We start from the raw sequence: 26,585 nt of genomic DNA on the forward strand, positions 1-26,585 counted from the left end.
AAGTCATGTGTTATTGAAATCAATTGAGATCCTACTCCATCCTGTAGGAGACCTTGTAAGGACTTGAACATAAGAGGGCCTCCTCTTTTCTGAGGGGAGGAAGCTCAATTCATTTGAGGCAGACATGGTAATTAGCACACATAGACCATAAGCAGAGTTGTGAAATAGACAAACTGTGTCTCCATGGTGGCTGCAACTCATTTCTGCACTTTATTTTGCTGCCTCCTCACTAGGGGCAAATGGCTAGTGCACCTCAGCTTGGCAGGTGTGGCCAGAGACCCAGGCCTCAGAGCTGAACACCTTCCCAAATTTTTTCTGATGAGACTTAGCAGTTTGTGTGTACCTCAGCGACTTTCTTTCCCTGAGATTGACCCCACAAGGCAATGGCTTCATGGGCTGCTAAACCTGGGGCCACTCACAGCCACACATTTGCCAGCAAAATAGAGGTTGATGTCAGAGGAAGCACCTTCTTCTGTTTCTCTGGTCCTTCTCTGGTACCACAGTGGTACAATACAGCGTAATTGGACAAGGCATTAGGAGACCTGGAATTTGTGTCTTTTCGCCTATTAAGTGAGTCTGTCATACCTGGCCCTCTTCTTGCCTTTGAAAATAAATGAAACATTTGAATCCAGACCACACAAACTGATTGACTCCTGCTGGGTTTATTGATTCAAAAGTGTGAAAAAGCATTTTTTTTTTTGCACTCCCAAGAGACATGTGGTTTATCCAAGATGTTATTTTAATGGCAGAGTTTGTCATGGCTCAGAATTGGGTGCTATCAAAAGTCAGCAGAACTGGAGAAACATAAATAGATCTTGCTTGGTGAGAAAAAGAAAATCACTGGTTTAGGAACCCTCACACAGCAGGAGAGCATGTCTGGTGATATTTCAGGCTCTGTACCTGTTACTAAATATCACCAGACTGGAGCTGTGTGAATAGATTTTTAATCATCTGTTCCCAAGGTCACGGTTACTCCATTTCCAAGACAATGGAATAACATGACCTGCTTTTATGATAACAGAGTAAGGTGAAGACAGAAGAAACAGTGCCCTAACAGTTTATTACTGGCATGAACTGGGACTTGAGTTTGAGTTTTCCCTCTAGTTGTGTTCGCCATTTGGCTTACTAGGGAATAAAAGAGAATGCTGACTCTTAATATCGATTTCTCATACCCTCACTCATCATTACCTCGGATTCTGAGTACCTTTATCATGAGTTGTCCCTCAAAGCCACATTCTCTAAACAGTCTGTTTTACTTATTAGCTGCATTGCCCTGTACTTATTCACTAAAATAGGGATAAGATTACACCTTGCCCTGGCTGGCTCACACAGGGTTCATGAGACCTAACTGACCAACAAGATGAAAAGTACTTTGTAAAATATGAAGTTATTTAAAAAAATTGATAGGCCTTTTTGGAACACTTAGAGTATACGATGATAAATTAAAGTATTGTTGGTTTAATAATTTAAACTATTAGAGTTAATAGAAATACTTACTGAGATGTCCATACTTTTGTACCACTTTGTACCTCTGGACCCCACCACTGGCTTGACCTGAGAACTGATAAATAGCTTCTTAATGACAGCAATGCCAATGGGGAGTTGCCTTTGAAGCAGGGGTTTGTATTATCTTGGAACTTTGGTATTGCTATAATGTCAACCTGCCGTGCAGGAAGCTTTTCCAACATGGGTCCTTAACTTGGACCAAAGTGGACTATTTGTTCTCTGATGGTACATGGAAACTTGGATGTCTTTCAAGGTCTCTGCCATATTTATTCTTCTCCATCTCTCTCTCTCCTCTCTCTCTCTCTCTCTCTCTCTCTCTCGTCTCTCGTCTCTCCACCTTTAATCATCATTGTCCTCATCATCTCTAACAAGTAGCACTTATAGGAGGCAACCTGGTGTGTGCTCTCTGTATGTCAAATTTATTTAATTCTTTCAGCAGCCTCCTTTTAAAGACAAGGAATCTGAGACTCAGGGCAGTTGAGGAACTTGTCCATATTCCCATAGCTAGTAAATTGTAGAGCAGGGGTTTAAACCAAAGTAGTCTGGATCCAGAGTTCACTTCTTAACAATTCTACTGAACTGCCTGTCTGGCATTGCTTCACGTGCCTGGTTCCAGGCATCTCCAGAGACAGTAGAAATTTCTCAGTGTCTGTCTACTCCCTTGAGGGCTTGAAGAATACCAAGACTCCATTCAGGAGCATTTTCTCCGTGTCTGGGCCCATTCAGGCTGCTATAACAAAATACCATAAACCGGGTGGCTTAAGCAACAGAAATGTGTTCTGGAGGCTAGACGTCTGAGATCAGGTGCCCGTATGGTTGGTGTTTGGTGAGAACCCTCTTCTGGCTTGCAGATGGCCCTCTTCCTGCTGTGTCTTCACATGGCAGTTCTTTCTTATTAAAACGCTCATCCCATCATAGGGGCTCCGCCTTCATGTCCTAATTACCTTTCAAGGGCCCCACCCATGAATGTCACCTTACTGGAGAGTGGGGTTTCAGCATATGCATTTGGCATACACCTGCAGCCCGCAGTACCCAGCATCACTGACTTCTCTTCAATGACAGTCTGTCCTTCTAATCTCCATTCCTCTCAAAGAGCTCTCCCTTTCCTTAAAGAGGCCAGAATGGTCAGGAACTTTGGGAGGAAATGCAGAACCACCAGCACGGCTCCGGTGGGGACATGTGGGGACCCAGCACCGTATGGGATCCAGGGAGTGGAGGGAGGGGATCCAGGGGAGGAAACGGCTGGGCAGCCAAGGTCTGGGTCTCTTGAGAACTTCCACCACTGCGGTCCCATCTACTTCAGCCAGACAGAGCCATAGATGGGCAGAAAGTCGGGGCAGCCTCAGAACTGACAGCCAGCCAGGCGAGCCCATATCATCTCCATAGCACCCCTCCCCCCCCCCCCCCCCCCCCGCCGTGCCCTCAGGGGCTGGCAAGAAAGTGCAGGACACTCAGGCCCCAGCTAGATGGGAGGGGTTGATAACTTGGAGACCACAGAGACCCCAGGGCTCACTCCTGCTCTCCCCACCCCAGCCCTGATCTTTTGAGCAGGAAGGAGGTTAGGTGCGGGATGGAGTGGCTGAAACCCAGAGGTCTCATCTTGGGTCCATATTCAGCAATGAGGAGTATGTGTTTGGTCCATGCCCCAAAGACATTGGCACGTGTGTTCTGCCCCTGGGACCTGTAGGGGGAGGAGGGAGGTTGCTGAGTGGATCCAGTTGTGGAAAACTAAGGATGACATAAGCAAAAGAAAAAGCCCCGGAAACGCACACGTGAACCTTTCTTTTGGCCCCCTGCATGCTTTACTTAACAATTTCTGCCCATCTTTTCTAGCAGCAGTGTCCTTGTCAAACGGATGTTCAGGCCCATGGAAGAGGAGTTTGGTCCAGCACCTTCTAAGCAGATGAAAGAAGAAGGGATGAAGCGAGGTATCTCCTCACTGGCATTGCCAAGGTTACCCACCCTCCCATCATGAATGGTGGGGGCGCTTCTCGGGGACCCATGCAGCCCCGCCCAGGCCCTGTGCTTCAGGGCTGGCCTGGGGATTGTTTATTGACACAGGAAAGTCCACAGTCTTTTCCTTCACTTTCAGTCCTATCCTTGTAAGCACCATAAGCAAACATTTATTCTTTCTGGGCACTGGTTCTCTCCTTTGCCTTGGGAGAAACGTAACCAGTGAGGTCAGAGGTTAAAAAGAAACTTGTGCTGCGTATGTGACAATAGCATCTCAGAAGAATCGTTCCGTAGATGCAAAGGATTAACCTCGTACAAATACATGAGTTCTGACCTCACAACTGACTTTCTCGCAGTCAAGGATCTTACTCCACTTCATCAAGAGAGTAAGAAACAAAGCGAGAGTGTGTCAATGTCTTGCTCAGCATGTCGAGGCTCTACGTGACTCACTGGCCTTCCTTGGAGCAAGAGCAAAGTGTGGGGAATGGCCGTTTCCCCCCATATCCTGTTATAGCCAACACCAGGAGCTTCCAGAGATCTTAGACATATGGTACCGGAATTTCAGTGAGTCAGGTTACCAGGTTAAATATGTTCGCCGTCCACACAGGCTTGAGTTGTTTGTTTTCTGTTTGTTGTTATGGGATTTGCATAATGGTCAAGAGCATCCCCTCTGTAGCCTACCTCAGCCCTTCAGAGTTGTATGACCTTGGGAAGAACCCCCTGCCCCTTCAAGTCCTCATTTGTAAAACAGGACTGACAAGAGTTCCTACCTTTAGAGTCCCTGTGAGGACCGATGAACTTTAATGTATGTAAAACACTTAACTCAGGTGCCTAGCACATAGTAAGCACCCTGTTCACTATTGTAGCTGTGAGTTTTTTTATTAGGTCTGCATCTAGTTACGGTCTATTCATCGTGAATAAGTAATTCGTGTTTCAAAATGGAAAGAGCATGAATACCTGGGTGGTGTTAATTACATTAGCAACATTTATACCTTTAAAAGACTGGCTGATTTCACAGGCTTACCATCAAACATTCAAGGGCATTTTGAGCATCATTCCCGCGTGCCTTTTATATCGCATACTTCAGAATGAAGGCAGAATTATATGGAAATGAAGAACCACACAGGCGACAGGAATTGTAGCTCCCATCCATATCTAGTGCATGCTGGCTAGTCCAATGGTTGTGTCTTTCAGATTAGTTTGAGACTGTGAGGTCAGAACAAAAATTGCCACTGGGAATTTTATCGGGCTGTCACCAAAAAGCAAGTCTGCGGCCTTTGAAACATCTAAATCATAGAGACACATGAGGGCGCTGCAACCCACCAGCAACAGAGAAATGCTCTTCTGGGAGTGGCTTTTCTTTGGAAAAAGGACAGTGGAGTTCCTGAGCCCCTCGCCTGGAGCTCCCAGTCTGAGCTGGTCTTTGACAAACAGGAGGAATCAGGGTCAGTGATGGTCGCTATTGTTTATTCCTTGGAAGTTCTCCAAGGAGAGAAAATGATCGTAATTATCACCAGTGCCATTCTTTGTTGTTCTACCTTGGTAGCTACTTCTCTGGGTGGCTCCGTGGGAGTCACTTGGAGCCTGCCCCTGTGGCCGTCTGCCTCTCCTGTGGTGTCTGGGATGCAAGATGGTCCTTAATGCTGTCGTTAATGGAGTTGATTATTTGAGTGTCCTCCCTCAGAAGCACAGTGACAGAAGCGGACGCCCTGGGGCAGGCTGTGGGGGTGTGTTGTGAGCCCAGCGTGCCCTGTGTGACTGTCAGCATGCCCAGCCGGGGTGGGGGTGGGGGGACGGTGGCACGACCCTGTTTCTCCCACAGCCCGTCAACACGCCTCCATCCCGCCTTTAACCCCTTACGGTGACACTTGGGGCAAGAGTATCAGCCATGCTCTTTTAAAGACAATGATTTTAAAAGAAGAAGTTTGTAAACCCAATGGAAGCAGTACTCATTTTAATAGAATATGTTTGGGGTTTCCTTAGTGTCAGCCTACATTTTTCTGTTGATGGCTGCAGGAAGAAGTTCTAGAAGGTTCGCTGTAACAGCCGCCATATTTTAAAATTTAATTTTCCTCATCTAGTTGTACCTGGGGGGGGGGGCACCTGTGGTCTAATTGTTTCTCATTGTACTGCTGACGCTGAGTCCTCTTACACTGCCGTTAGGTCACCAGATCATTTTAGCTGAAATGGAAACTATCAAATATTCCTTCCAAAGGACTAAGTTTTGACATCTTTGGAGACACGCTCAATGTGTTTATTTAATTGGTAGTTTATTTTTATACTTGGTAAAGAGAAGAAACTTTGCAATACTTCAGGGTTTTTTTTTTTTTTTTCTTTTTTGTCGTGCACAAACTGAACATCTGCTGTCTACAGAAAGAAAATGTAGGCAGAACCCATGTGCATTCACGTAGACTCTGCCTTTATAAAGCAAGCAGCTTTAATGACGTCCTTGGGGACTGGGGAGGGGTGGGAAGAAGGGGCAGGAGCTTGAGTTAGAGTGGGTTTCATTTTCTGACTCCAGCTTCATTCTTTCCGGTGGTGACCGTAGCTCTCTTGGTATCTGACTATGGTCAGAGGCTCAGCAGAGTTTCTTTTTTCTTTTTCTTTTTTAAAGTTTATTTCTTTATTTTGAGAGAGTGCGTGGGAGGGGCAAAGAGAAAGAGAGAGAGACAGAGCTCCGGTGTGGGGCTTGAACTCCCAAACCATGAGATCGTGACCTGAGCTGACATCGAGTCGGACGCTTAACTGAGTCACCCAGGCGCCCCTCAGCAGGGTTTCTTGACTGTACATTCTTCCTGGAATAGCCAGGTGCAGGGGGCTTCAGTCTTGGCCTTGTCCTTCCCTCTGAAGTTAGAGCCAGAACCCACATCATTGGGAGAAGGAGAGAGAAAGCGCAGTCAGCTCAGGGGGCTGGAGGGTCACATCAGAATGAGGTCCCCAGTGTTTCTGGGCCACGCCCCAGGGTAGTGGGTGTAGGGAAGGGTCTGCCGTGGCAGAGTGTCTTCTCCTCTCTGATGGTGTCTGGGGTCCCGACCATCTCTCCTAGTCAGCGCATCAGCAAACTGGGACTGTTCCGTTATAGACAAGTGAACACAAAGCTGTGCTTACCTCCACTGAGGAACCTAGAACCGCGACAGGTGCTTCATCGCGGCATGTACCGAGGGTGGACCGGTGCTCGCTGGGTGCCGGGCATGGTGCTAAGCGCCCCACGTGGGTGCTATGCATTTAAGTCTCACGGCAACATTATTATCCCCGTTTTCCAGGGAAAATCAACGCTTGGAGAGGGTAAGTGAGCAGGGCCCCACAGGAGGCTGAACTGGGGTCAAAGCCAGGCCTGTCATACTCCACATCCTCCTCTTCTCCCTCGGCTTGCCTCTGACAGGCACCGGCTCCCTCCCGGGCCTTTGCACATGCTGGTCTGTCTGCCTGGAGTTGCCCTCCCTGCCCTCTCCCCCCACCTCCCCACCTCCGGGAAAAGCCCAGGCCCTGTAAGCACTCTCTCGTGTCTTTTTCCTTCTGAACTCATCCAACCCCGGATGGCTATCTGCTTATTTGAGGAATGCCTCAAATTCCTGCCTCCCTAAGTGACTACAGATTCCTTAAGGGCAGACCATGCCTTAATTCAGGGCTGCACCTCAGCTCGTAGCACACAGCCTCATGGGTATTTGCAATATTTGTTGAATGATCAGATGAATACATAGGAGTCAGAGGTCACAGAAAGAGATGTATCATGGACATGTGAATAGTGTGGGACAGCATCACAGCCTGCTAAGTGTAGCCTAGTTGTCAGTATACTCCATCGAGGGGCCTCGGCCCCCCGGCTGCTGATCGTCTGTGGAGGTGCGTCAGTCACCCTTGTAGGGGTCATCAGGGTCCGGGGTCCGCGACCTCGCAGATACTGTCAGCCTCTGGCAGGTGTGTGTCAGGAAGTGGCCGGGAGAGGTGGCAGCTGTGTGGGCTCCTGGGTCACCGCCTCGCCTCTGCTTCTCTTTCAGTGCTTTTGTACGTGCGGAAGGAGACGGACGACGTGTTCGACGCTTTGATGTTGAAATCCCCCACGGTGAAGGGCCTGATGGAAGCGGTAAGCAGGGGGACCCGTCAGCCTCTGGGAAACCTGCTTGTGTTCTCCTGAGCTGGAGTCCGTTCATTAAAATGCAGCCTTCCAGATGGCTCCAGAATGAGCTTTATAAAGGAAAAAAAAAAAAAAAAACAAAACAGATTTAGGGAAACACTGATCTGATCTCCATCACTGTCAGGGCCTCTTAGCATCTTAAGGAGAAGGAAACTTTAGACAAACTGCCAATTCCTGTCAATTTAAGGCTAATCAGAGTAAGATTGCTGTACAGGAAGGTTAATCTGTGAGTTTCCATTGGTCTCTGCATGAAACCAAATTAGATACGTCTAACTTCCAAATATGTACAGAAGAAAAACAATTAGGAAGTGTCTTGCGAGCTGTGATAGTGAAACCCAAAATAAAAATATGACCTCACGTATATATCTGAGGTTACTATCTGAGGTTATCTAAGGTGATGTACGTATATATATCGGAGGTAAGAGATAGCTGAAGTCCGTCCCTCCCTTCTCATCCCTAATTTAGTCGATCATGGTGGAACCTGGGCTCAGGAAAAGTTATTTTATATTTTATCCATCTGAATATGACTTTAATACGACTCTACTTTGAATATGATTTCTCACCGCCACTTTGTTTTTGTTTTGTTTTGTTTTTGTTTTTGAGTACAACTGTGTTATAGAGGATCTGGGTTTTCTATGATGACGGAGACACTGCCAGGGGACCGTCCCAACTCATTTGTGGGTCTGCAAAACGGCTACGTTGGAACAGCATCTTGGGTTGTGAGGCAAAATGTTAAAATGTATAGGATAGTGGAATCTCTAAGTGGAATCATACAATATGTGGTCTTTTGTGGCTGGTTTCTCACACTCAGCATAATGTTTCAAACATGGTGTAGTACAAGTAGGACTCCATTCTTTTTGATGGCCGAATAATATTCCGTTGTATGGATAGACCATATTTTGTTTTTCCAAATTCATCAGCTGTTCGATTTTTGGAGTTTTTCCACCCTCTGGCTGTTTGGAATAGTGCTGCTGTGAACATTCATGTGCAAGGTTTTATTTGAACTTTTGTTTTCACCCACTGAGTAACCTCTGCCAACCCTCCCCCACCATAGGAGAGTTGAACTTCTGATATCTCACAGGGGAGTTCATTACACATTCCTTGCTTTGCTTGGCTGGGGGTATGGGGGAGAGTAGTGCACGCAGAGGCAAAAACGATTGGCAAACATGAGTGACTGGGCGCCTATCATGACTGTGCGGTCTCACAAATGGCACTCAGAGTCCTTTGTTTCCTTCCTTGTAAACTGTGGACAGTGCCTACCTTGGAAAATTGTTCTATTTGTTTGTACTGCCCTTGACCTCTCACTATCTTAGAACTCTTGATCACAACAAAGAAGAATGGAATTATTGTTCAACTTGTGTCATATTGGGTCGCTTTTCTTCAGGAGTGGATAATTCTTTTACTCATCCTGAACCTTCCACACCTTCATTTCAATGCCGTAATATCATTATACATACAGATGTAGACACCTGGATAGAAAAAATTAGTTCTCTGTCAGCAGATGTTACTGAATGCCCCCATACTTGGTGTCATTTGGATAAAATAGAATATTTCTCTTTTCATCTGCATATTTGGTATCATGTCAACTAAGCCATCTGTGTAACTTCGGTGATTCACTTGGGCTTCTTTATTCTTACAATTAGGTTTTAAACTTGATTACAGACAGAGATTTTGTGATGACGATGGTGGTGTGGAGTTGACATGAGTTTTTAAAGTTTTTTGGTTTTTCCAAGTGATTTGACTCAGTAATCCCACAAATGAATCTTCAGCTGCGCAGCCTCCTTGCTGGTCTCGGAGTCCCCTAAGGCCTACTCATACCTCAGGGCCTTTGCACCTGTTGCTCCTTCTGTCAGGAGGGTTCTTCCTCCGTGTGGACGACGCTCACTCACTCTCTTTTCTTGAAGTTCATTTATTTATTTTGAGAGAGTGTGTGAGCAGGGGAAGAACAGCGAAAGAAGGAGGATCTCAAGCAGGCTCCATGCTGTCAGTGCAGAGCCCACGTGGGGCTCGAACTCACAAGACCGTGAGATCATGATCTGAAAGCTCACTCTCTTCTATCCCTCGGGTCTCTGCTTACATGGCCCTTGCTGAGATGGGCCTGGCCATACCACCTACAGAAATGGCTTTTCTATCGCTGTTCCCTTACCGTGCATTGTTTTACTCCATATTTAACATATTTAACATTTGCTAGACGTTTATTTTTTTTCTCCTCCCCAGTAGAGTGTAAAGCTCACGAGCACAGGGACTTTGTGTCTTCTGTGTATCCCCAGATCCTTGAGCATAAATATTTGACTGAACTGAGCACCTACTATATACAGGCCATCATGCTGAGTGCTGTGGGTGGCATGGCTTCACATGCATTGCTTTATTTGGTCCTTGCAATACCCCCTGGGAACTTGGCATCATCACCATCTTACAGAGGTGGAGACTGAGGCCCAGAAAGGGGGTCTCCCAAGGGCTGATAGCTCCACAGAGTGGTGACGCCGACTTAAGCCCTTGAGTGGCTTACGTCCAATTAGAGAGATGTCCACACGTGAACAGCTACTTCCAGAAGAATAAACTTTCCAAGTCATAGCTCACAACAACTGAAGGAAAGAAAAGGAGGCAATAATAAACCATCAAGCAAAAGTACTATGTGTAGGGGTTGACCCCACACAGTCAGGTTCAAATCCTGGCCCTGACACATTTGAGTGATGTGACTTTGGGCAAGTTACTCAACTTCTCTGTACCCCAGTTTCATAATTTCTGAAATAAGAATAATAACGTGGGCCATCGTTATAAGGATAATGATATAAAATGAGATGTAGAGTTGTGCTGAAGATTAAATGAGGCCACATACATGGCACCTAAAAGTAACACATAGAAATACTCTGTAGATAGATGATAGATGATAGATTAGATTAGATTAGATTAGATAGATAGATGGATAGAGGATAACTGTAAGTACTACAGGGTAGGGAGGTGGATTGAGATTCCTCCAAGCCAAAGGGGCTAGAAAAAGGGGTAGGGATGTTCTCTGTTGTTCAGTTGGCTGATGCACACAAGGGAAGGGGTTGTTCAGTGGACCTGGTGGCACCCTCTTCAATTCAACCGAGTTGTTCACGCATGGCGATAAACGCCATTGCTTCCTGATCCCCTTGACAGGTCGAATGCAGCCACCGAGGAAGTGTTTGCAAGCCAGAGTCTCCTCCTTTTTAAATGTGTTTCTTAGAGCCCACACTGAATAGTTTATAACCCCAAATAGAAGTCACTGCCTTCCAGAGCAGGCTGTCCTGTTGGATGTCTCTAGACAAGGCAGACTGAGTCCTACATTGGTGGAAATCAGTGGGAGTCTCTAAGTTCTGTCACATACCTGAGGTTTCTGGGCAAAGATAATACTCTACAAATTAAAAGTCTAAAAATTACAGCTCATCAGGCAACCAACCAATAACACATTGATGAGATATGTCCAAGATCTAGAATCCTCCTGGGTGTAAAGGAAGTCTTTGGGGTCTTTAAAAATATTAATGATGGGTTTTTAAAAATTATAGAAGTGGATCATCGTGGGGGCTCCCAGGTGGCTCAGTAGGTTAAGCGTCCAGCTTTGGCTCAGGTCACGATCTCACGGCTCGTGATTTTGAGCCCCACGTCAGGCTCTGTGCTGGCAGCTTGGAGCCTGGAGCCTGCTTTGGATTCTGTGTTTCCCCCTCCCTCCGCCCCTCCCTCACTCATGCTCTCTCTCTCTCTCTCTCTCTCTCTCTCTCTCAAAAATAAACAAACATTAAAAGAATAAAATTAAGAAAAAAAGAAGAGGATCACTGTTGCAGGTAAATTGAAAAGCACAGATTAAAAAGCAAGCACTCTTACTAACTGCTGCCTTCAAGAGAACTATCGTGCAGCACATCTTTTCCTTGCATAGAGAGCAGGGTTTAGGGGTGATATCATCCAGGGCCTGGGCAGAAGGAATCAATCCTTCTATAACCCACTGACAGATGGCCAGCTTCTTCCACATGATATCCTGCACAGTCCCACTTCTTTCCAGGGTTTCTGAACTTGCCAAAACACGCTTCCTCGCCTGGCATGGCGGTAGAGGACGTTGTGTCACTGTGGCGTATTATCAAGCTGCCACTCCCTCTGCCTGTGACAGTTGTGTGGAGGGCAGACATTTGCCCTTCAGTCTCTCGTATGCCCATTTTCTCTAAGAGTTCAGAATCTGAAACCGGACTGCCAGATTCTTACCTTTGAAACCTGTCTCTGCCACTTATTAGCAGGGCAAATTATTTAATGACTGTCAGCTCGAGTTGCCTCACCTGACCAACAGGGCTCAGAAAGGTACCTATTTACTGTAATGATGGATCTGATCTGTTGGATCAGAGTGTTATGTGCCCCTGTGATAGGCACTTAGTAACTACTCAATAAATGCTAGCTGCTGCCGCCACTCCCAGCAGACCCAAGTCCAGACTGGAATTGTGCTGGCTTTATGCAAATTGCCTAGTTCTGATCGTTATCTACTGATTTGTGAGCCGAGGTATTTGCATTCCTGCTCTGGGGCATTGGGAGTCAAACCTCTGAAAAGACCAAGAATCAGAATCACTTTTCTTTCACAAGAGAGGAACTTACAGATAGGAGTCTGATGGCGTTGGGTAGAAGCATGTCCCTATTTTATTTTATTTTATTTTATTTTATTTTATTTTATTTTTTTTTATTTTTATTTTTGGGACAGAGAGAGACAGAGCATGAATGGGGGAGGGGCAGAGAGAGAGGGAGACACAGAATCGGAAACAGGCTCCAGGCTCCGAGCCATCAGCCCAGAGCCTGACGCGGGGCTCGAACTCACGGACCGCGAGATCGTGACCTGGCTGAAGTCGGACGCTTAACCGACTGCGCCACCCAGGCGCCCCGTCCCTATTTTATTTTAAAAAGAAGTTCCAAACGACACCGACCAAAGTTAAAAAAAAAACAATCCCTTTCAGGCCAAGCAAGTCAGAATAATAATCAGGTACAAATAACACATGGTCCAGCCGACAGCAAGTTCTCACGTAGGGAACGCTGATCAGAAATTCTTCCCTTTTTGTGCTGTGGCACGTCTTTGGTAGTGTGATGAAGTCTATGGACCCTGCTCTGAATAAAGTTTTTCAATGTACAAAATAAAAAACACAGGATTACAAAGGAAACCAATTCTATCGATCACATTGAAGTCCTTAATGAAAAATATTTGTGCTACGGGAATATATGTGCTCCTTATTCATGCACTAACATGATCTATGGGTGGGACTCCTAACTACTGTACTTTTGAAGTCTGATGGATGAACGTAATTGATATTTCGAGATCTGTGCCGTAATTCTAATACGACATGAGAATATCTGTGACTTCCATTGGTAACAAAACTCAGTTACCGCTAAGACTATTGTATGTTCCTGACTGAAGGGAAGGTTAAATTAAAGTCCAAGGTTAGCGAAAATAAAGATGTACGCTTTCCCCACCCCAGTTCATGTGCGTCCTCCGGGCATCTGCAGACCCCAGGTTAGGGAGCGCTGGCTGAGACCAACCCGGAAGTGCTCAGGGAGTGGTGGCTCCAGGAACGATGCCCAGGGGACCCGCTCCTCCAGCACTGGTTCTGTGCACCAGCTCTGTTGACTGGGTGGGTTTGGAGCCCCACGGGGTGGGGGCCACGGTGAGCTCACTCCTGAGAAACAGCCACACCTCCATCCCTCGCAAGGCCCCACTCGCAGCGCTCTGCTCTGGGTGCGAACCAGCACACGTCAGCGTTTCCTTCTCGGTTGGCAAGTGCAGGTGTGGACGCCAGGACCTGGCAGATAGTGCAGGTGCCGGGCTTGGGAAGACGAGAGGAAGGAAGTAGAAATTCTCCCAAAGGGCAACGGTATTGAGCCTGGGGAGGAGTGACAAAATCTGTGCGCATCCTACCTTATTCAGACTATCTCGCCGCTTTGGAAATAGCATGACGATGCTCAAAGAAACTTGCTGCTGTTAGAGCTTCTTTAGATAGCTATAACATAGCATCTTCCCCAGACGGTTGCTAAAGGAACTGGAGTGTCTGAGGAAGGGGTGCTGAGCTGTTACACAGCCAGCGTTCTGGGGCCCCCTTATTCCCAGTTTCGCTTTTCCGCGGTGTCACTTACCTGTGGTCAGACGTAGTCCAGAAGCAGATGATCCCCTGATGATCTTTGGAGGGTCAGTAGCCTGACGGTCAGCTCATTCGTGTGGCTTCATCTCGTCACGTAGGCATCTTATCAGCTCACGTTATCATAAAAAGAAGGGTGTGTCCAATACAGTAAGATATTTTGAGAGAGAGACCACATGCACATAACTTTTATTACAGCATATTGTAATAATTTTTCTGTTTTATTATTAGTTATCAATCTCTTACTGTGCCTAATTTATAAACTTTCTCATAGGTATGTATGTGTACGAAAAAAACCATTTTGTGTGTGTGTGTGTGTGTGTGTGTGTATGTATACATACAGGGTTTGTTACTGTCTGAGGTTTCAGGCATTCACTGGGATCTTGGAGTGTATCCTTATGGATAAAAGGGGACTGCCCTACTTCCAAATAATTAAGCATTTGTGGCAACTTTGAATTTTGCATTTCTAATGAATTCTGATGTAATTTGGCTTATCTTTGTGACCCAACATATGATAGATTCTCTTTAGGAGATGTGTGTGTGTGTGTATGAAATATTAAATCTAGCATAGCGACTATATTATTCCTTTGTTCTTCCTTGCCTTACGTGTGTCCAACTCTAAAAGCAAACCGGGAGTATGGGCGACTCCTGTCCTCCTACCGTACTGTGCTTGTTCATGTGGTGAAGTCTCCCTCGATACTTGTTTTTCTTTCAAATCTGCCCACCATCTTGTACTTTGTGCTCAAGTGCTGTGCTGTTGGAGGCCTCGAGTTTAAGATTGCTACACCTTTTCCTACACTGTGTTTTTTATCATTGCATAATATCCTTTGTAACCTCATCAACCTTAACGCTCACCTTGTTGTCTACAAATGTCCTCACCCCTGCTCTCCTTTGTTTGCTAGCCCTCCAGCCATCCCCTCTTTAGCCTTTGCCTCTGGTGTTTTTCTGCTAAACATCCAGCTGGTTCTCTTTCTTTCTCGTCCTTCTTTTAACTTTTCTTTTTTCCCTACTCTGACACTCTGGCTTTCGATGGAAAAAGGCAGTTGGTTCTCATTTGGTATAGTGACGGATAGACTGGATTTTCTGTTGTCTGTATTACATTTTCTTTATTATTGATTTTGCTTTGCAGTTTCCTCTTGCTGTCTCTTCTGCTTGGCAGACTTATTAACTTGCTGTTTTCCACCTTTTCTGGAAAGTTACTGTTTACGTTTCCTCAGTTATTTCGGTCCCTCCTCATTTCTCTGTGATTTGAAGATGAAATTCCAGCTATGTTTTGCACCAACGCTGTGTATGTAGCTCCCCCCAGCACGAGGCGAGGCCGTAAGAGCTTTCGTTTCTTCCTCTCCTGCCGCCTTCTCTTGCTTAGCCGGAGTGCGTCGGGGGTGCTCACCCCTCCCTCCCCACAGACTCCCGACTTCTTGGTGTTGCTGAGATAGTTTGATGCTTTCACTCTAACAAACAATGAGATTTGCTCCCTTAGTGTGTCCTTTTTACTTCGAGAATCTTTGGCCCTTATTTTGCACCCCCATTCCATCTAACTATGCAAACACCCACACACAGTTACATCCTGATAGATAACTGTCTATCTGTAGTTAAGTGTATATCAATATAATATAGATAGATGGAGAGAGGGTGTTTGTAGAGTTTGTATACATTTAAAAATGTATTTGTGGCACAATGCTAGTGGTTTGTTGTCTTCCCCCTTCGCCTGGCCGAAATCTCCCTTCTGATGCATTTTCTGTTTAGATAACGTTCTTTTGTGGGTATGTTCCTCCTGGAGTATTAGGGTGAAATGTTCTCTGAACTTTTGCATTTCCTCGATACCATTTTTTTTCACCCTGATGCCTGAGGCATAACTTATTGGTGTACAAGGTTCTTGGGGTGAAGTTCTTTTTTTTTCAGTAGTCTATAGAGGTTACTCCGCTATCCTTTGGTTTCTAATGTTGCAGATGGGAAGACCGAAGCCAGGTTTATTCTTCTATTCCTTTTTTTGGAGGGGGGTGGTGGTGGTAACTTGTTCTGGAAGGTTTCAGAATGTTTTTATTACCCTTTGGAGATCTGGCACTTTGTTCAGAATGGCCAGATGCGTGTCTTTCCTCGTTGATCTCTCCCGGGATTCAGGAGCCCCCCTGCTTTGTCCAAAAACCTGGGTCTTTCTTCTATTATTTGTTTAATTATTTCCTCTTCTCCATCAGTTCCTCTTTCTCTGTCTGGGACCCTGGATAGTCACATCTTCTGTGGCCTACCTCTGTTCTTCAAATCTCTCTGTTCGCTTTTGTTTTTTAAAGCTGCCTTTTTTGTTCACGAGTTCCTCTATGCTCCATGTCTTTGCTCTGCTTTTGAACTTGTTTTTCTAATTGATCTTTCCTAATACTGTTGGTTTGCTGTATTGACTACCAGTCTTTCAGTTCATTTACTGAACTTTAGAATGTGTTTAGTTCAGTAATCGTATTTTTGGATCAGAATTTTGCATGTGTGTGCAATCTTCATAAGTGTTTTTTTAATGTTCTGTTCAAATGGTTGCCTACAACACAAGCACCGTTCATCCTCGCCGCTGCCCCCAAGCCATGTTATTTTACATACTGGGCACATTTAGGCTCTGCTGTGGGCACAGGGCGGTCCCATCAGTGATGGAGCAGTGACGAGTGGCAGGCAGGCTGCTGGTTCCCCAGGTTCCTGTTGCCCTCTCAGCCTTCTTTTCTGCTCCTCTGGGCTTATTCTGGGGGTGAGGAGTCCTTCCTGCGCAAGTGGAGGGGTAAGAGGTGGGAATGTGTGCTTGTATGTGGGATAAGCTCTTCTGGGGATCCAGAGCTGTCTGCCTGTGCCCTAGGGCTCCTCAGCCTCTTTTCAGAGCCCCTGTTCCACTGCCCAGCTTCCTCTGTCCCAGAACTCACTTATCCTAGCTGGATGTGAGTCCCCCCCAGCTGCTGGGCTCAGAAGAGGCTGGTGGATTGGATTTGGGACAGAGAAGGCATGACAGACATTGAGGGTAGGTCTCTCCAGAAGCCATCTCCAAACTCTGATTGCTTTATATTTGTAAAAGTGAATCACAATCATTGTCAAAAGGGGGACGGGGGGAAGGCAAGCCACTACAGAATGGTACAAAGTGAAAAGTAAAAGAGTCTCGTTTCTGTCCATTCTCCCAGGGTAGCCGTCGTTAATAGATCAATAGATTGGCAGGTCCTTCACATATTTTCTATTTCCTTACATACTTATTTCTTTAAAAACATGAATGGGGTCACACCATATATACTGTTTTGCAATTTGTTGGCTTTTTCCCCTTCGTGTGTTAAGGACTTTATTTTTCATATAGGTTTGTCACATTTTTAAATGACTGGATGGCTTTCGACTGTGAAGATACCAAAACATACTTAATGAGTGCTTGTTATATACGTTTTTCTCTATTATGAACAACGATGCTTTGAAAAGCTTTGCGTACGTCTGGGCGTATTTCCGTAGACCAAGTTACTAGTGGTGGAATATGTGGGAATATGCTTTTTAAATTTTAAGACCTTTTCCTAAATTTCCCCTCAAAAATATTCTCCTCCTATGGAATACGAGATTTGACGTTTTTCACACTCTAGCTGACACCATATTATCATTCTTCTAGTTTCTGTGAGCCTGATAACATAAAATTCCATCCTACTGGTTTAACTTGAAATTTTAAAGTGAGGAGTGAGGTGGTACAGTTTTTCATGTACTTACTGTCCTCTTGTGCTTTTCTCTGTGAGTTACTTCTTCACGCTGGGTTCTTCCTTTTCCCATTGACAAGAAAGTTTCATAGTATATTGTCTGTCTTCCGCTTCTTATGGCGGATTTTGCTCTACCGGTATTTGTAATTCTCTGTTGTTTGATCAACCTTTTGACCTTGTTTCTTCAGGTTTCATGTCTTCATTGGAATGATCCTCCCTCCTTGGAGATGACATCAATACAAAGAACTGACCCATGGTTTCTTCTTATACTTTTATGGTTTCAGCCTTCACGTGTAAATCTTTGCTCTATCTGAAATTTATTTTGATGTCAGAAGTAGAGAAGGGATCCAGCTTAACTTGTTGAATTTTTTTCTATATGGCTACTTATTTAACCCAACATCGGGGCCGGGGTCCATTTTCTTTCCAGCTAATCTGAGATGATACCTTTATTGTAGATTAAATTACCACGTGGCTGAATCTTTTGTTGAATGACTCAAGGTTTAGGCACCTGAGAGCCTTGCAGCTGAGGCATATTGGGAGGATACAGGCACCCAGGAGAATCTCCACGAGACTGAGAGCGGAGGTTTCTCTCTTGCCTCTGCTTAGCCTCCCCTTCCATGCTCATCTGCCTTTCTGTTATTGGTGTTACAGATATCTGAGAAATACGGATTGCCTGTGGAGAAGATCGCAAAGCTTTACAAGAAAAGCAAAAAAGGGTAAGAAAGAAACAACTTAAACTGACTTCCAAATCAGAGAAGTCTACATAGTCCCTTTAAAAAAAAAAAAAATGGTGTCTGCCTTTTGTTCTGTTTCCACCTTTTATAAAAACTGTGTGTCATCCTTACAAAGGATTGCTGAGCAGCTTGCAAACGCAGTGCATTTTGAAGATCTTTAATAAGATAGGGAGGGAGGGAGACAGTGCATTGTCATGATGCCGCCTGAGATGTCCTGTTGCAATGTCAGAGTGGTGGAATAGAAGGGTCTGGAAGGGGTGAGGACACTGGGGAGAGTGGCAAAGTCAGCTCTGCCAAGTGTGGAGTGTGTAAAGAATCACATGCCACTCTGGGGTTGGTTTCAGGGTGACACATGAAGAACCAGAAGCGCTCAGGGTATAGCGAATTCTTCTGAGGTGAATATTAACAAAATGATCTAAATGACCGTTGGACCTGCTTACTCTCAGCGTTAAGAACAATAACTCATTTATGAGGCGTTCAGTAGGTTCTGGGCCCCCTGCAAGTGCTTTATATACACTGCTCTGTTATTCCTCCCCATGCTACCACCCCCCAGCCTTCCTAGGGCTTCCTGCGTATGAGGGTCTAAGAGTAGAGGCTGCGGGAGCTGGATTTAGTCCCAGGAGAGCGTTTCCACTGAGTCAGCTTCTGGAGTTATTTTCCTACAAAACACAGAAAACGGGTCTTTAAACTCTTCTCTGAGCCTCTGTCATAAAGGAGATTGATTTGCTGAGACGCTCAGGCTTTCTGAGTGATGGGTCTCTTGGTAGAGCAGGAGTCAAATGGGAGACCTTTTCCACTGGAGCCCTGTTGGGACGCTCCCTTAAATGTATGTTACAGTTTTCCTCACAGTCAGTGCAATAGGCTGAGTGTATTCCTTTGAGGATGAGATTTGAGTGGTGTCTCAAGGTCTTACTGCCGAGGAGAAATCCTCAGTGCAGACGTACAGTCTGACGGCGATAATGTTTCACTTCCATCGAGTGCCATGTTAAGCCCTGCGCTAAAAAGTTTAATCCTTACGACAACCATCTAGAGAGGAGTTGTTTTTCTTATTTTTGCAGAAGAATAAACTGAGGCTCCTAAACTTGCCAGATGACACATAGCTGTCAAATGAGTCAGTTCTTCGATGGCAAACTGAGATCTGTCTGATTTCCAAATGAGGGAGAGACCCTGGAGGTTGTTGGTTCTCTTAAAACTAAATCCACTTGGGATAGTTGACCATAGGTCACACGTGGTGAAGGGCGAGCTTCAGAGCCAGGCAAAGCCAATTTCCGATCTAGCTCAGCCAGGAACCAGCTGGATGACCTTGGGGAGCTGATTGACCTTCCCTGCACTCAATTTTCTCATTTGCAAGGTGGTGATGGTCACGCCTACCTTCAAGACTACTGTGAAGAGTAAACACAAGGTCTCTGAAACCCTGAAACACATTACATTCCCAATGGGGTAGCCACAGTTCTTCATCTTCCTCTTCCTCTTCCTCTGACTATGGAGTACATTTTTTTTTTTTTTTTTTTTTTTTGAGAGAGAGAGAGACCACAAGCAGGGGAGGAACAGAGAGAGAGAATTCCAAGCAGTCTCCACCCTGTCAGCACAGAGCCCAATGTGGGGCTCGAACTCACGAACCCTGAGATCATGACCTGAGCTGAAACCAAGAGTTGGATGCTTAACTGACTGAGCCACCCAGGCGCCCCTGGAGTACTTTTTAAAAGTATTTTCAAGAGGCAGTATGGTTTAATGCAAACGGGGGACCCGTGTAGGACCCGGCTCTGTCACTAGCCTACTGTGTGATTTCTGGCTCATCTCTCTGAGCCATAGTTTTCTAATCTACAAAGCAAGAGGGTTGGGTTGAATGCCTCCGGAGACCTGTTTAATAAGGAGTCGTGAGGTTAGTTCTGACCATTCGAGGCTTTGGGTTCTTCAGACTGGTTTCTGCGGGAAGAAAATATTATGAGGGTCTCCTTTTCCTGCCTTACCTCCTCTCTCCTCCACCCTTCCCAGCCTCCCTTGCCAAAGAATGGCTAGGGGAGCCCCCAGCCTGGGTCGGCCCTTGCCCACCGCTTGCTGTTGATGGCATCTTTGTTTCTTACCCCCCACCCTCCTCCCCGGCAGCATCTTGGTGAACATGGACGACAACATCATTGAGCACTACTCGAATGAGGACACCTTCATTCTCAACATGGAGAGCATGGTGGAAGGCTTCAAGATCACTCTCATGGAAATCTGAGCCCTGGTCTCGGCGTCCCCTCAGCAGGGGCCCTCGGTGCATTCCTCCCTGGGAGAGGTGGAAGCCCCGGCCCAGAGCCCTGCCCCCCCCCCCCCACCCCCAACCGCTGTTACAGACTGTGCTGGGAGCCGGGCGAGGCACAGAGCCCCGTCCCTTATCAGTGTGTCTGGCCCATCCCCTGGCTCCTGCTGGAGCTAAATCCTGAGCCCCTCAGGAAGGCGTGCTGGGCCTGTCAGACACTTATTTATTGTCCACCTGTTTCTGGAGCCCCGGGGTCCAGGCCTGCCAGGACTCTGCAGGACACTGCTGGCCCCAGGTGAGACCGTCCAGAGCCCCCCCTCACCTTTCAAGAGAAACACAGCCAATCTGTTCACCCCGAAGAGCCCGAGAACGCCTCACCTCCGCTTGCCCTGAGTGGCTGGTCAGAGCGAGCTGCCGCCGTCGGGCGCAGTCAGAGGTGGACACCCGCGTCCTGGTCACAAGCCTTCAGGTGTCTCTGGGGAAGGCCGTCCTGCTAAACACGTCTGGGGGTTTCCAGCGAATGGCCGCCAGGCCTTGTATAGGAAGACATTCAGCTACCGTGTAATTAGTAACCCAGAAGGTACGCCTGGCTATTATGTACATAGTGTTTATAATATGGCAATAATATATTTTACCTGCGGTACGTGGGCATGTTTACTGCCGCTGGCCTAGGGGAGACGCGTAGCTGAGGCTCCGCTTTCTGCGAGAGGTTTGCAGGGGACGCGCCGGGACAGGGAAGTGGCCTTCGGGCTGCCCGGTGACTGCAGGGGTGCCAGCGGGCATGCCCGCCCTGTGGGCCGCCATGCTTGCCTCCCGGTGATGTGCTTTCCGGCCTCTCTCACTCTCTGAACGGTCTCGTCAGCGGGAAAGGTCGGATCGTCTGAGGCCCCAGCTCCTCCAGCTTCGGTGAGCTTTCCGGAGAGACCGCAGGGGGCTTGCGGCTGGGCCCCGTGCTGGGGCCACTGCAGAACTTGGTGATCATGAGGACCCGGCCTCTGTGCAGCGCCTGACAGTTGACAAGTGCGTCTTTCATCTCAAGTGGCTTCCCCAAAAGCCCAGCTGCAGTTCTGAGAGTGATGCCAACAGCTTATCTCCGAATTCACAGGCCGGGGGGCTGCTTCCCGTGGCCACCTCTGCTCCGGGCTGCTGGATTCGGGGGGATGGGGGAAGGGGGGTGCCCCCAGAGCCTCCTGGCTCTTCCGAAGGGCAGCCCCTGGAGGAGGACTGGGAGAGAGAAGGTCTGGTCCTCCCGTACATGCTCTGGGAGACGAAGAGTAGAAAAAACGCTTCCCTAAACACTCGCAAAATCATGAACCGTCCTGGGCCGCTGTTCTCTCTGAAGGGACAGGTAGGTGGCCTGGGGGTTTGCGTTCGCCCTTGTGGGTTGAAGCACTGGCCTTCAGGTAGCCAGACACGTCCCCAGCCCCAGGTCCTGCACTAGGGCAGGTTCTATGTAAGGGCCCAGATTTGTTTGTAAAGCACTTTGACGTCTCACCCAGGGAGCTCTCTCTCCAAGGGCTCCCTGCCTCGCACCCCACCTGCCCCTGATGCCCAGAGCAGGACAGAAGGGCTGCTTCCAGCCCAGCTGTTTCTCCTTGAGGCTACAGACGATTTGGATGGAACGGAGAGCGGGTGCCGCGCCGAGGAAGATGTCCGGGTGATGGTAACGGGGCACCTTTCTGTGTCCTCTGGACACGTTATCCCTTCCTCTGGTGCCAAAGGTTTGCATCCCAGATTCAGTTCTGCTCCCATCTGTTCCCTCCTCCCTCGCTCTGGCTGCCATGCCCTGGACCGGCAGCGTGGGGACCCTCCTGGGTCCTGATGAAGCTCTGTTCTGTGACGGACAGATTCAGTGTTGAAAATGTATGACGTACTCTGCACTTCGCGTGCTCTTTGCCTCAGAGGTGGATTGGAACGTGACTGGCAGATGAAACGGCAAATACTGTTGGGCTGGGGCAGAGACTCCAGAGTAGGGAAGAGATAAGATTTGGGGCGTCTGACACAAGTTACCCTACCCTTTTTTCTCTAGTCTCTTTGGGGAAATGTTTGCTGGTCTTCCCCAAGGCAGAGGATGATCAGAGACACCTTCGCATTTGTTTCCAGTCCCTGAGCCATCACCGTGGTGACCCCCACCTACCAGAACAAAGAATGTGAGGCCAGTGCCACCGAAGGGTGGTGCAGAGAGAGCATCACCTCCCATCTGATCTGCCCCCCCATCCTTCTCCTGCCCCCTCTGCATTCTCAGAGTGTCCATGGTCTAGCTTGGATGTATGTCAGCAGGGCTTTGATGAGCACAATTTTCTGAGCAGAAACACTCTAGAAAGATAGGAAGACTTGCCTCTTCTCTTGTCCCTTCAGTTTATTACACTTAAACAAATATGCTTCTCTGAAAAAAAATCCATGTAAGATGAGGGACACGTAAAACAAGTATTTTTCTTACACATACCCACACTGCTTAGACTTAATGGGTGTCTGGAGATTGGAACCAACAGAAAAACGCAGTCAGATGTCATCTTGGACTTGGATCCTGAAAGACTAAGGCACGTCCCAGCCCAGAAACTTACGAGGCGTGAAATGAATCAAACATTTATTTTCCTTCTTATTTAAAATTAGGAAAATGCAACAGAAACAGAGGGTTTGTGCCAAATTCTGTGAACGGCCCTTTCTTAAAAACAAGCAAGGGAGATTGAAAGATGGACAATTTGCTCTCGTGTTTTAAACAAAAGAAAAAGGCAAATGTAACTTAATAGTTTTATAAATGGGAGAAGGGGAATCTATAAACTATAAATACAGTTATTTTATTTTTTGTACATTTTTAAGAGAAAAAAATAAATATTCATAACGTCAGAGTAAATGGCAGTGTCTGGTGCTTTCTGTGAGGTGGGTGTTGGGGCTTCTTTGCCTCGTTGGAAAGAAGCCGCAGTGTGGCCTTGGGAAGATTCTAGGCCCCCTTTGGACACCTTCGGGTCCTAGACTTCAACACGGCAGGCACGTCCTCTGCCTTGTGCTCCACCCCACGGTTACAGGAGAAGAGGGCTGGAGAAATCAAGACGCCTTCACTGTGCCGCGATGGGCCACCAGGGTGGTTATTCTTGGCCGGCTCCTCAAGGCAGGGAGAGTAGGTCCTGTCCAACACGCTTTTACTTTCCTCACCGCCTCGCTCACGCTCATCCCCATGTAAGTTATCACAGGAACTTTCTGGCTCTTTAGTTCATTTGTACCAGCCCCTACAGAGGCTGAAACCACATGGCTAAAACTCCAGTTCCATCATGATGGTCTCTTGCCCCCAAACTCCCAGGTCACTAGGATCTGTCAGCTCAGAGGCAAACAGCCGGACTCAGGATGCCAGTGTTCGTTAGCGCTTCCTCTGCCTGCCTCCCCACTGGGCCACCGTGCTGTTCAGCCGTCATCCACGCTCGACTCCAGAGAGCCTCTGAACAAGCAGCATTTCTTTCTTTCTTTCACAGTAAGGTAAGTTATGAAGCTACGTTATTTATTCTAGAAAGCCTTAATACTTTGAAGCTTGTAGGGTTTTACAGTTCTTAGGCATCAGTCAACTAAATCTGATGAAGAGACCTATGCTGATTTGTTTTTCTTTTCCTGACAGTGAAATATACACACCCTAGATACCCGAATATATATTTTAAGCACAGATGTTTCTATTTATCTGGAGTCACCAGGATGCTCACAGCCTGGGAGATGTCACATGACGAGCCCTCTTGAAAATAAAGAGCAGCATACAGCTCTCGCTTTAGCTTCTCTCCAGTCTTGCCTGGAAGAACCCAAAGCCACAAGATGGCGAGGCCTAAAATAATCATTGGTGGTCTTTGCAAGTCGGAGGGAGGGGGCAGCGTGAGTGAGGGATACCAGCGCTTCCGGTTCGGCTCTGAAGGGAGGATGGGAGGCCAGGGGCTTTCATCTCTTTCCCCCAAGCAGAAGTCTCATTCTCCAGAGGACCCCTTTGAGTGTGATGACTTGAAGGAAGATTTCACTCGCAGCGTCATGTCGACTCAGCATTTGTTAACTCACACGGAGAAGACACCACAAACTTCTACGGAAGAAATCCGTGTGTGCGACATCCACGCGGCAAAACCTTCAGTCAGTGGTCTGACCACAGATGACGTGAGAGAAGTCACCGGCCGATACTGTCCCTCGTAGTCCCTGGTGTCGCCTAGTCCATCGCTCCCGAGGGCACACGTCCCTGGGCTAGCTCTCCTGTGGACCAGCATTTCTACATCCTTCTGCATTTCACACTGTCTGCATACACAGCTTTCAAATCTTGGCTAAAAATTTGCCTCAAGAAAGTCTTCTCTGATGGCTGCAACCCCAGTGGCACTCCCAGCAGCCGCTATGCCGGGACCAGAAGGCAGGGGAGAGGAGGCTGGGGGAGGAGCTGAGGGAGGAGGCTTCTGGAGGGATTAGCAATGGGCCACAAGGCCTTTTTGCCATGATCCATGGCCTCCATGGGTGGTCAAGTGGACCCACAGGTCTGAGTAGGTCCTGTAAAGGATATAGCTGGTCTCCACATCTGTCCTGAGGCAGTCCCTCCCTTGGCCGATGGCAGCCAAGGTGCGGTGTGCCTCGGCATCCCCCCCACCCCCCCCCCATATGGAACTCTGGTCAGGTAGGTGAGGATGACCAGTTGTCAGGGCCACAGGGTCCCGTCCTGGCTCTTGCCTTTCACTCTGTGCTAATTCAGTTCATTACTTTGCCCCATGCTAGGGACAAAGAGGCAGGTTAGACGTAGTCTGCCCTCCGAGGCAGTGATGTAGGTGCAAAGTGATAGTGGCCTGGCATCAGCACAGTTATAAGGGCTCATCCTGGGAGAGCCAGGGTTCTGTCATCACCCCAGTTCTAAGGCATAATATAACCCCTCCTACCCCGAGCTCTTGTACAATGTAATGAAAAGTCACCAATGTGAAACTCACTTTGGGAAGGCTGCCAACTCGAGTGTCTGAGCCCATGGAACTGAGGGTCAACAGGAATGGGTAAGGGATGGTCACTGCGTCAGTTCAGGTCGTCCAAGAAGCAGAAGCCAGGATGGGATCAGCCATTCAAGAGATTTATTGGGGAAACTCATGTGAAGGCTGAAGGGGTAGTGAGCAGGGGGAGATAGGGAGAGCGTGTGGACTAACCCCTGTGAAAGGAAAGAAAGGAAGGAAGGAAAGAGGGAAGAGAGAAGGGGGAGGGAAGGAGGAAAGGACGCTTGCGTAAGAGGAGCTTCAGACTGCCTCAGCCAGGCCCCTGAGGAGTCCTCGAGTATAGGTCACCTGCAGGAAGAATCTGTGTGGGGCAGGAATGGCCCAGTTCTAACACTCCACCATGTGCGGTCACTGGGAGCAGCCCCAGAGAATGTGGCCTCAGAGTAAATGCTAAGGTGGTTCCAAAGACTGCAGCCAGAGCCTGTCAATCAGCTAGCAGGGCTCTCAAAAGGTAAGATCTGAACAGCAACCCCCACCCCCACCCCCACCCCGCCCCGGTGACCACAGCCAACTCCTTCTAAAAGGTCTCCCATAGAGATTCACTGGGGCTCTATTCTTACAAGTAAACATTCACCGAGTGGGGTTTCTGGTCTACCAACTTAGTATGCTGTACCTTTTTTCCTCAGGGTCCTCCATCCCCACACTTCTCTGAGCTCTGCTAAAGGGGTGCATGGGTTAATTTGGGGGACTCAAATTCTAGGAAACACAGTGGGGGGCCTCTGATCAGCCAGAAGCAGCCAAAGAGAAGGGGATGTTGAAAGGGCACTAAAGGCAAATGTTACCAGCTTGTTCCCTGGGTAGCAAACACCTCTCCTGCACCACTCAAGAAAGAACTTGATGTCTGCTCTGCCATGGACATAGACGTAGGTTACTCTGTGATTGTATTCAGTGTGCTGGACAAAACTTACCAGCTGAACTGTGAGCTTCTTTGCTAATAACTCCTACCCCCACTCTCCCAACATACACACGCCTTCCAGACTATAGTGCCTGGTACTGTGTTGAGTCACCATTGAACACTCAGTGCCAGCTCGGTAAAGTGATTAAATACTGGTATTGGGAAGATAGAGTCTGTCCATCTGTCTGTCTACATGTGTATGATATACTGGCGGTAGCTGTTGGTATTTAAGAAGGGTCGGCAGGCTGAGCTGGGCAGAATTTTGAAGTATTTTCACCATCCTCTCTAGAACTCTTAAGATGCCTTCTCTTTCCTGGAATAGTGCTG

General features: G+C 47.5%; 1 protein-coding gene across 3 annotated transcripts in view; it reads left to right on the forward strand.

Annotated features, from left to right (window-relative positions):
• GRHL2 (grainyhead like transcription factor 2) overlaps positions 1-23,235 on the forward strand; it is a 173,955-nt gene extending 150,720 nt beyond the window's left edge. For 2 of the 3 annotated variants that reach the window (XM_058698717.1, XM_058698715.1), the window contains exons 13-16: positions 3,340-3,434; positions 7,455-7,540; positions 18,057-18,121; positions 20,246-23,235. In XM_058698717.1, the coding sequence (XP_058554700.1) occupies positions 3,340-3,434; positions 7,455-7,540; positions 18,057-18,121; positions 20,246-20,360 (361 nt within the window). In that variant the 3' untranslated portion in view covers positions 20,361-23,235. The remainder of the gene's footprint in view (positions 1-3,339; positions 3,435-7,454; positions 7,541-18,056; positions 18,122-20,245) is intronic. The other variant, XM_058698716.1, reaches the window with a different exon arrangement.
• The last annotated feature ends 3,350 nt before the right edge of the window (positions 23,236-26,585 follow it).

This window comes from Neofelis nebulosa, chromosome 14 (genome assembly GCF_028018385.1).
Source record: "Neofelis nebulosa isolate mNeoNeb1 chromosome 14, mNeoNeb1.pri, whole genome shotgun sequence".
Lineage (NCBI taxonomy): Eukaryota > Metazoa > Chordata > Mammalia > Carnivora > Felidae > Neofelis > Neofelis nebulosa.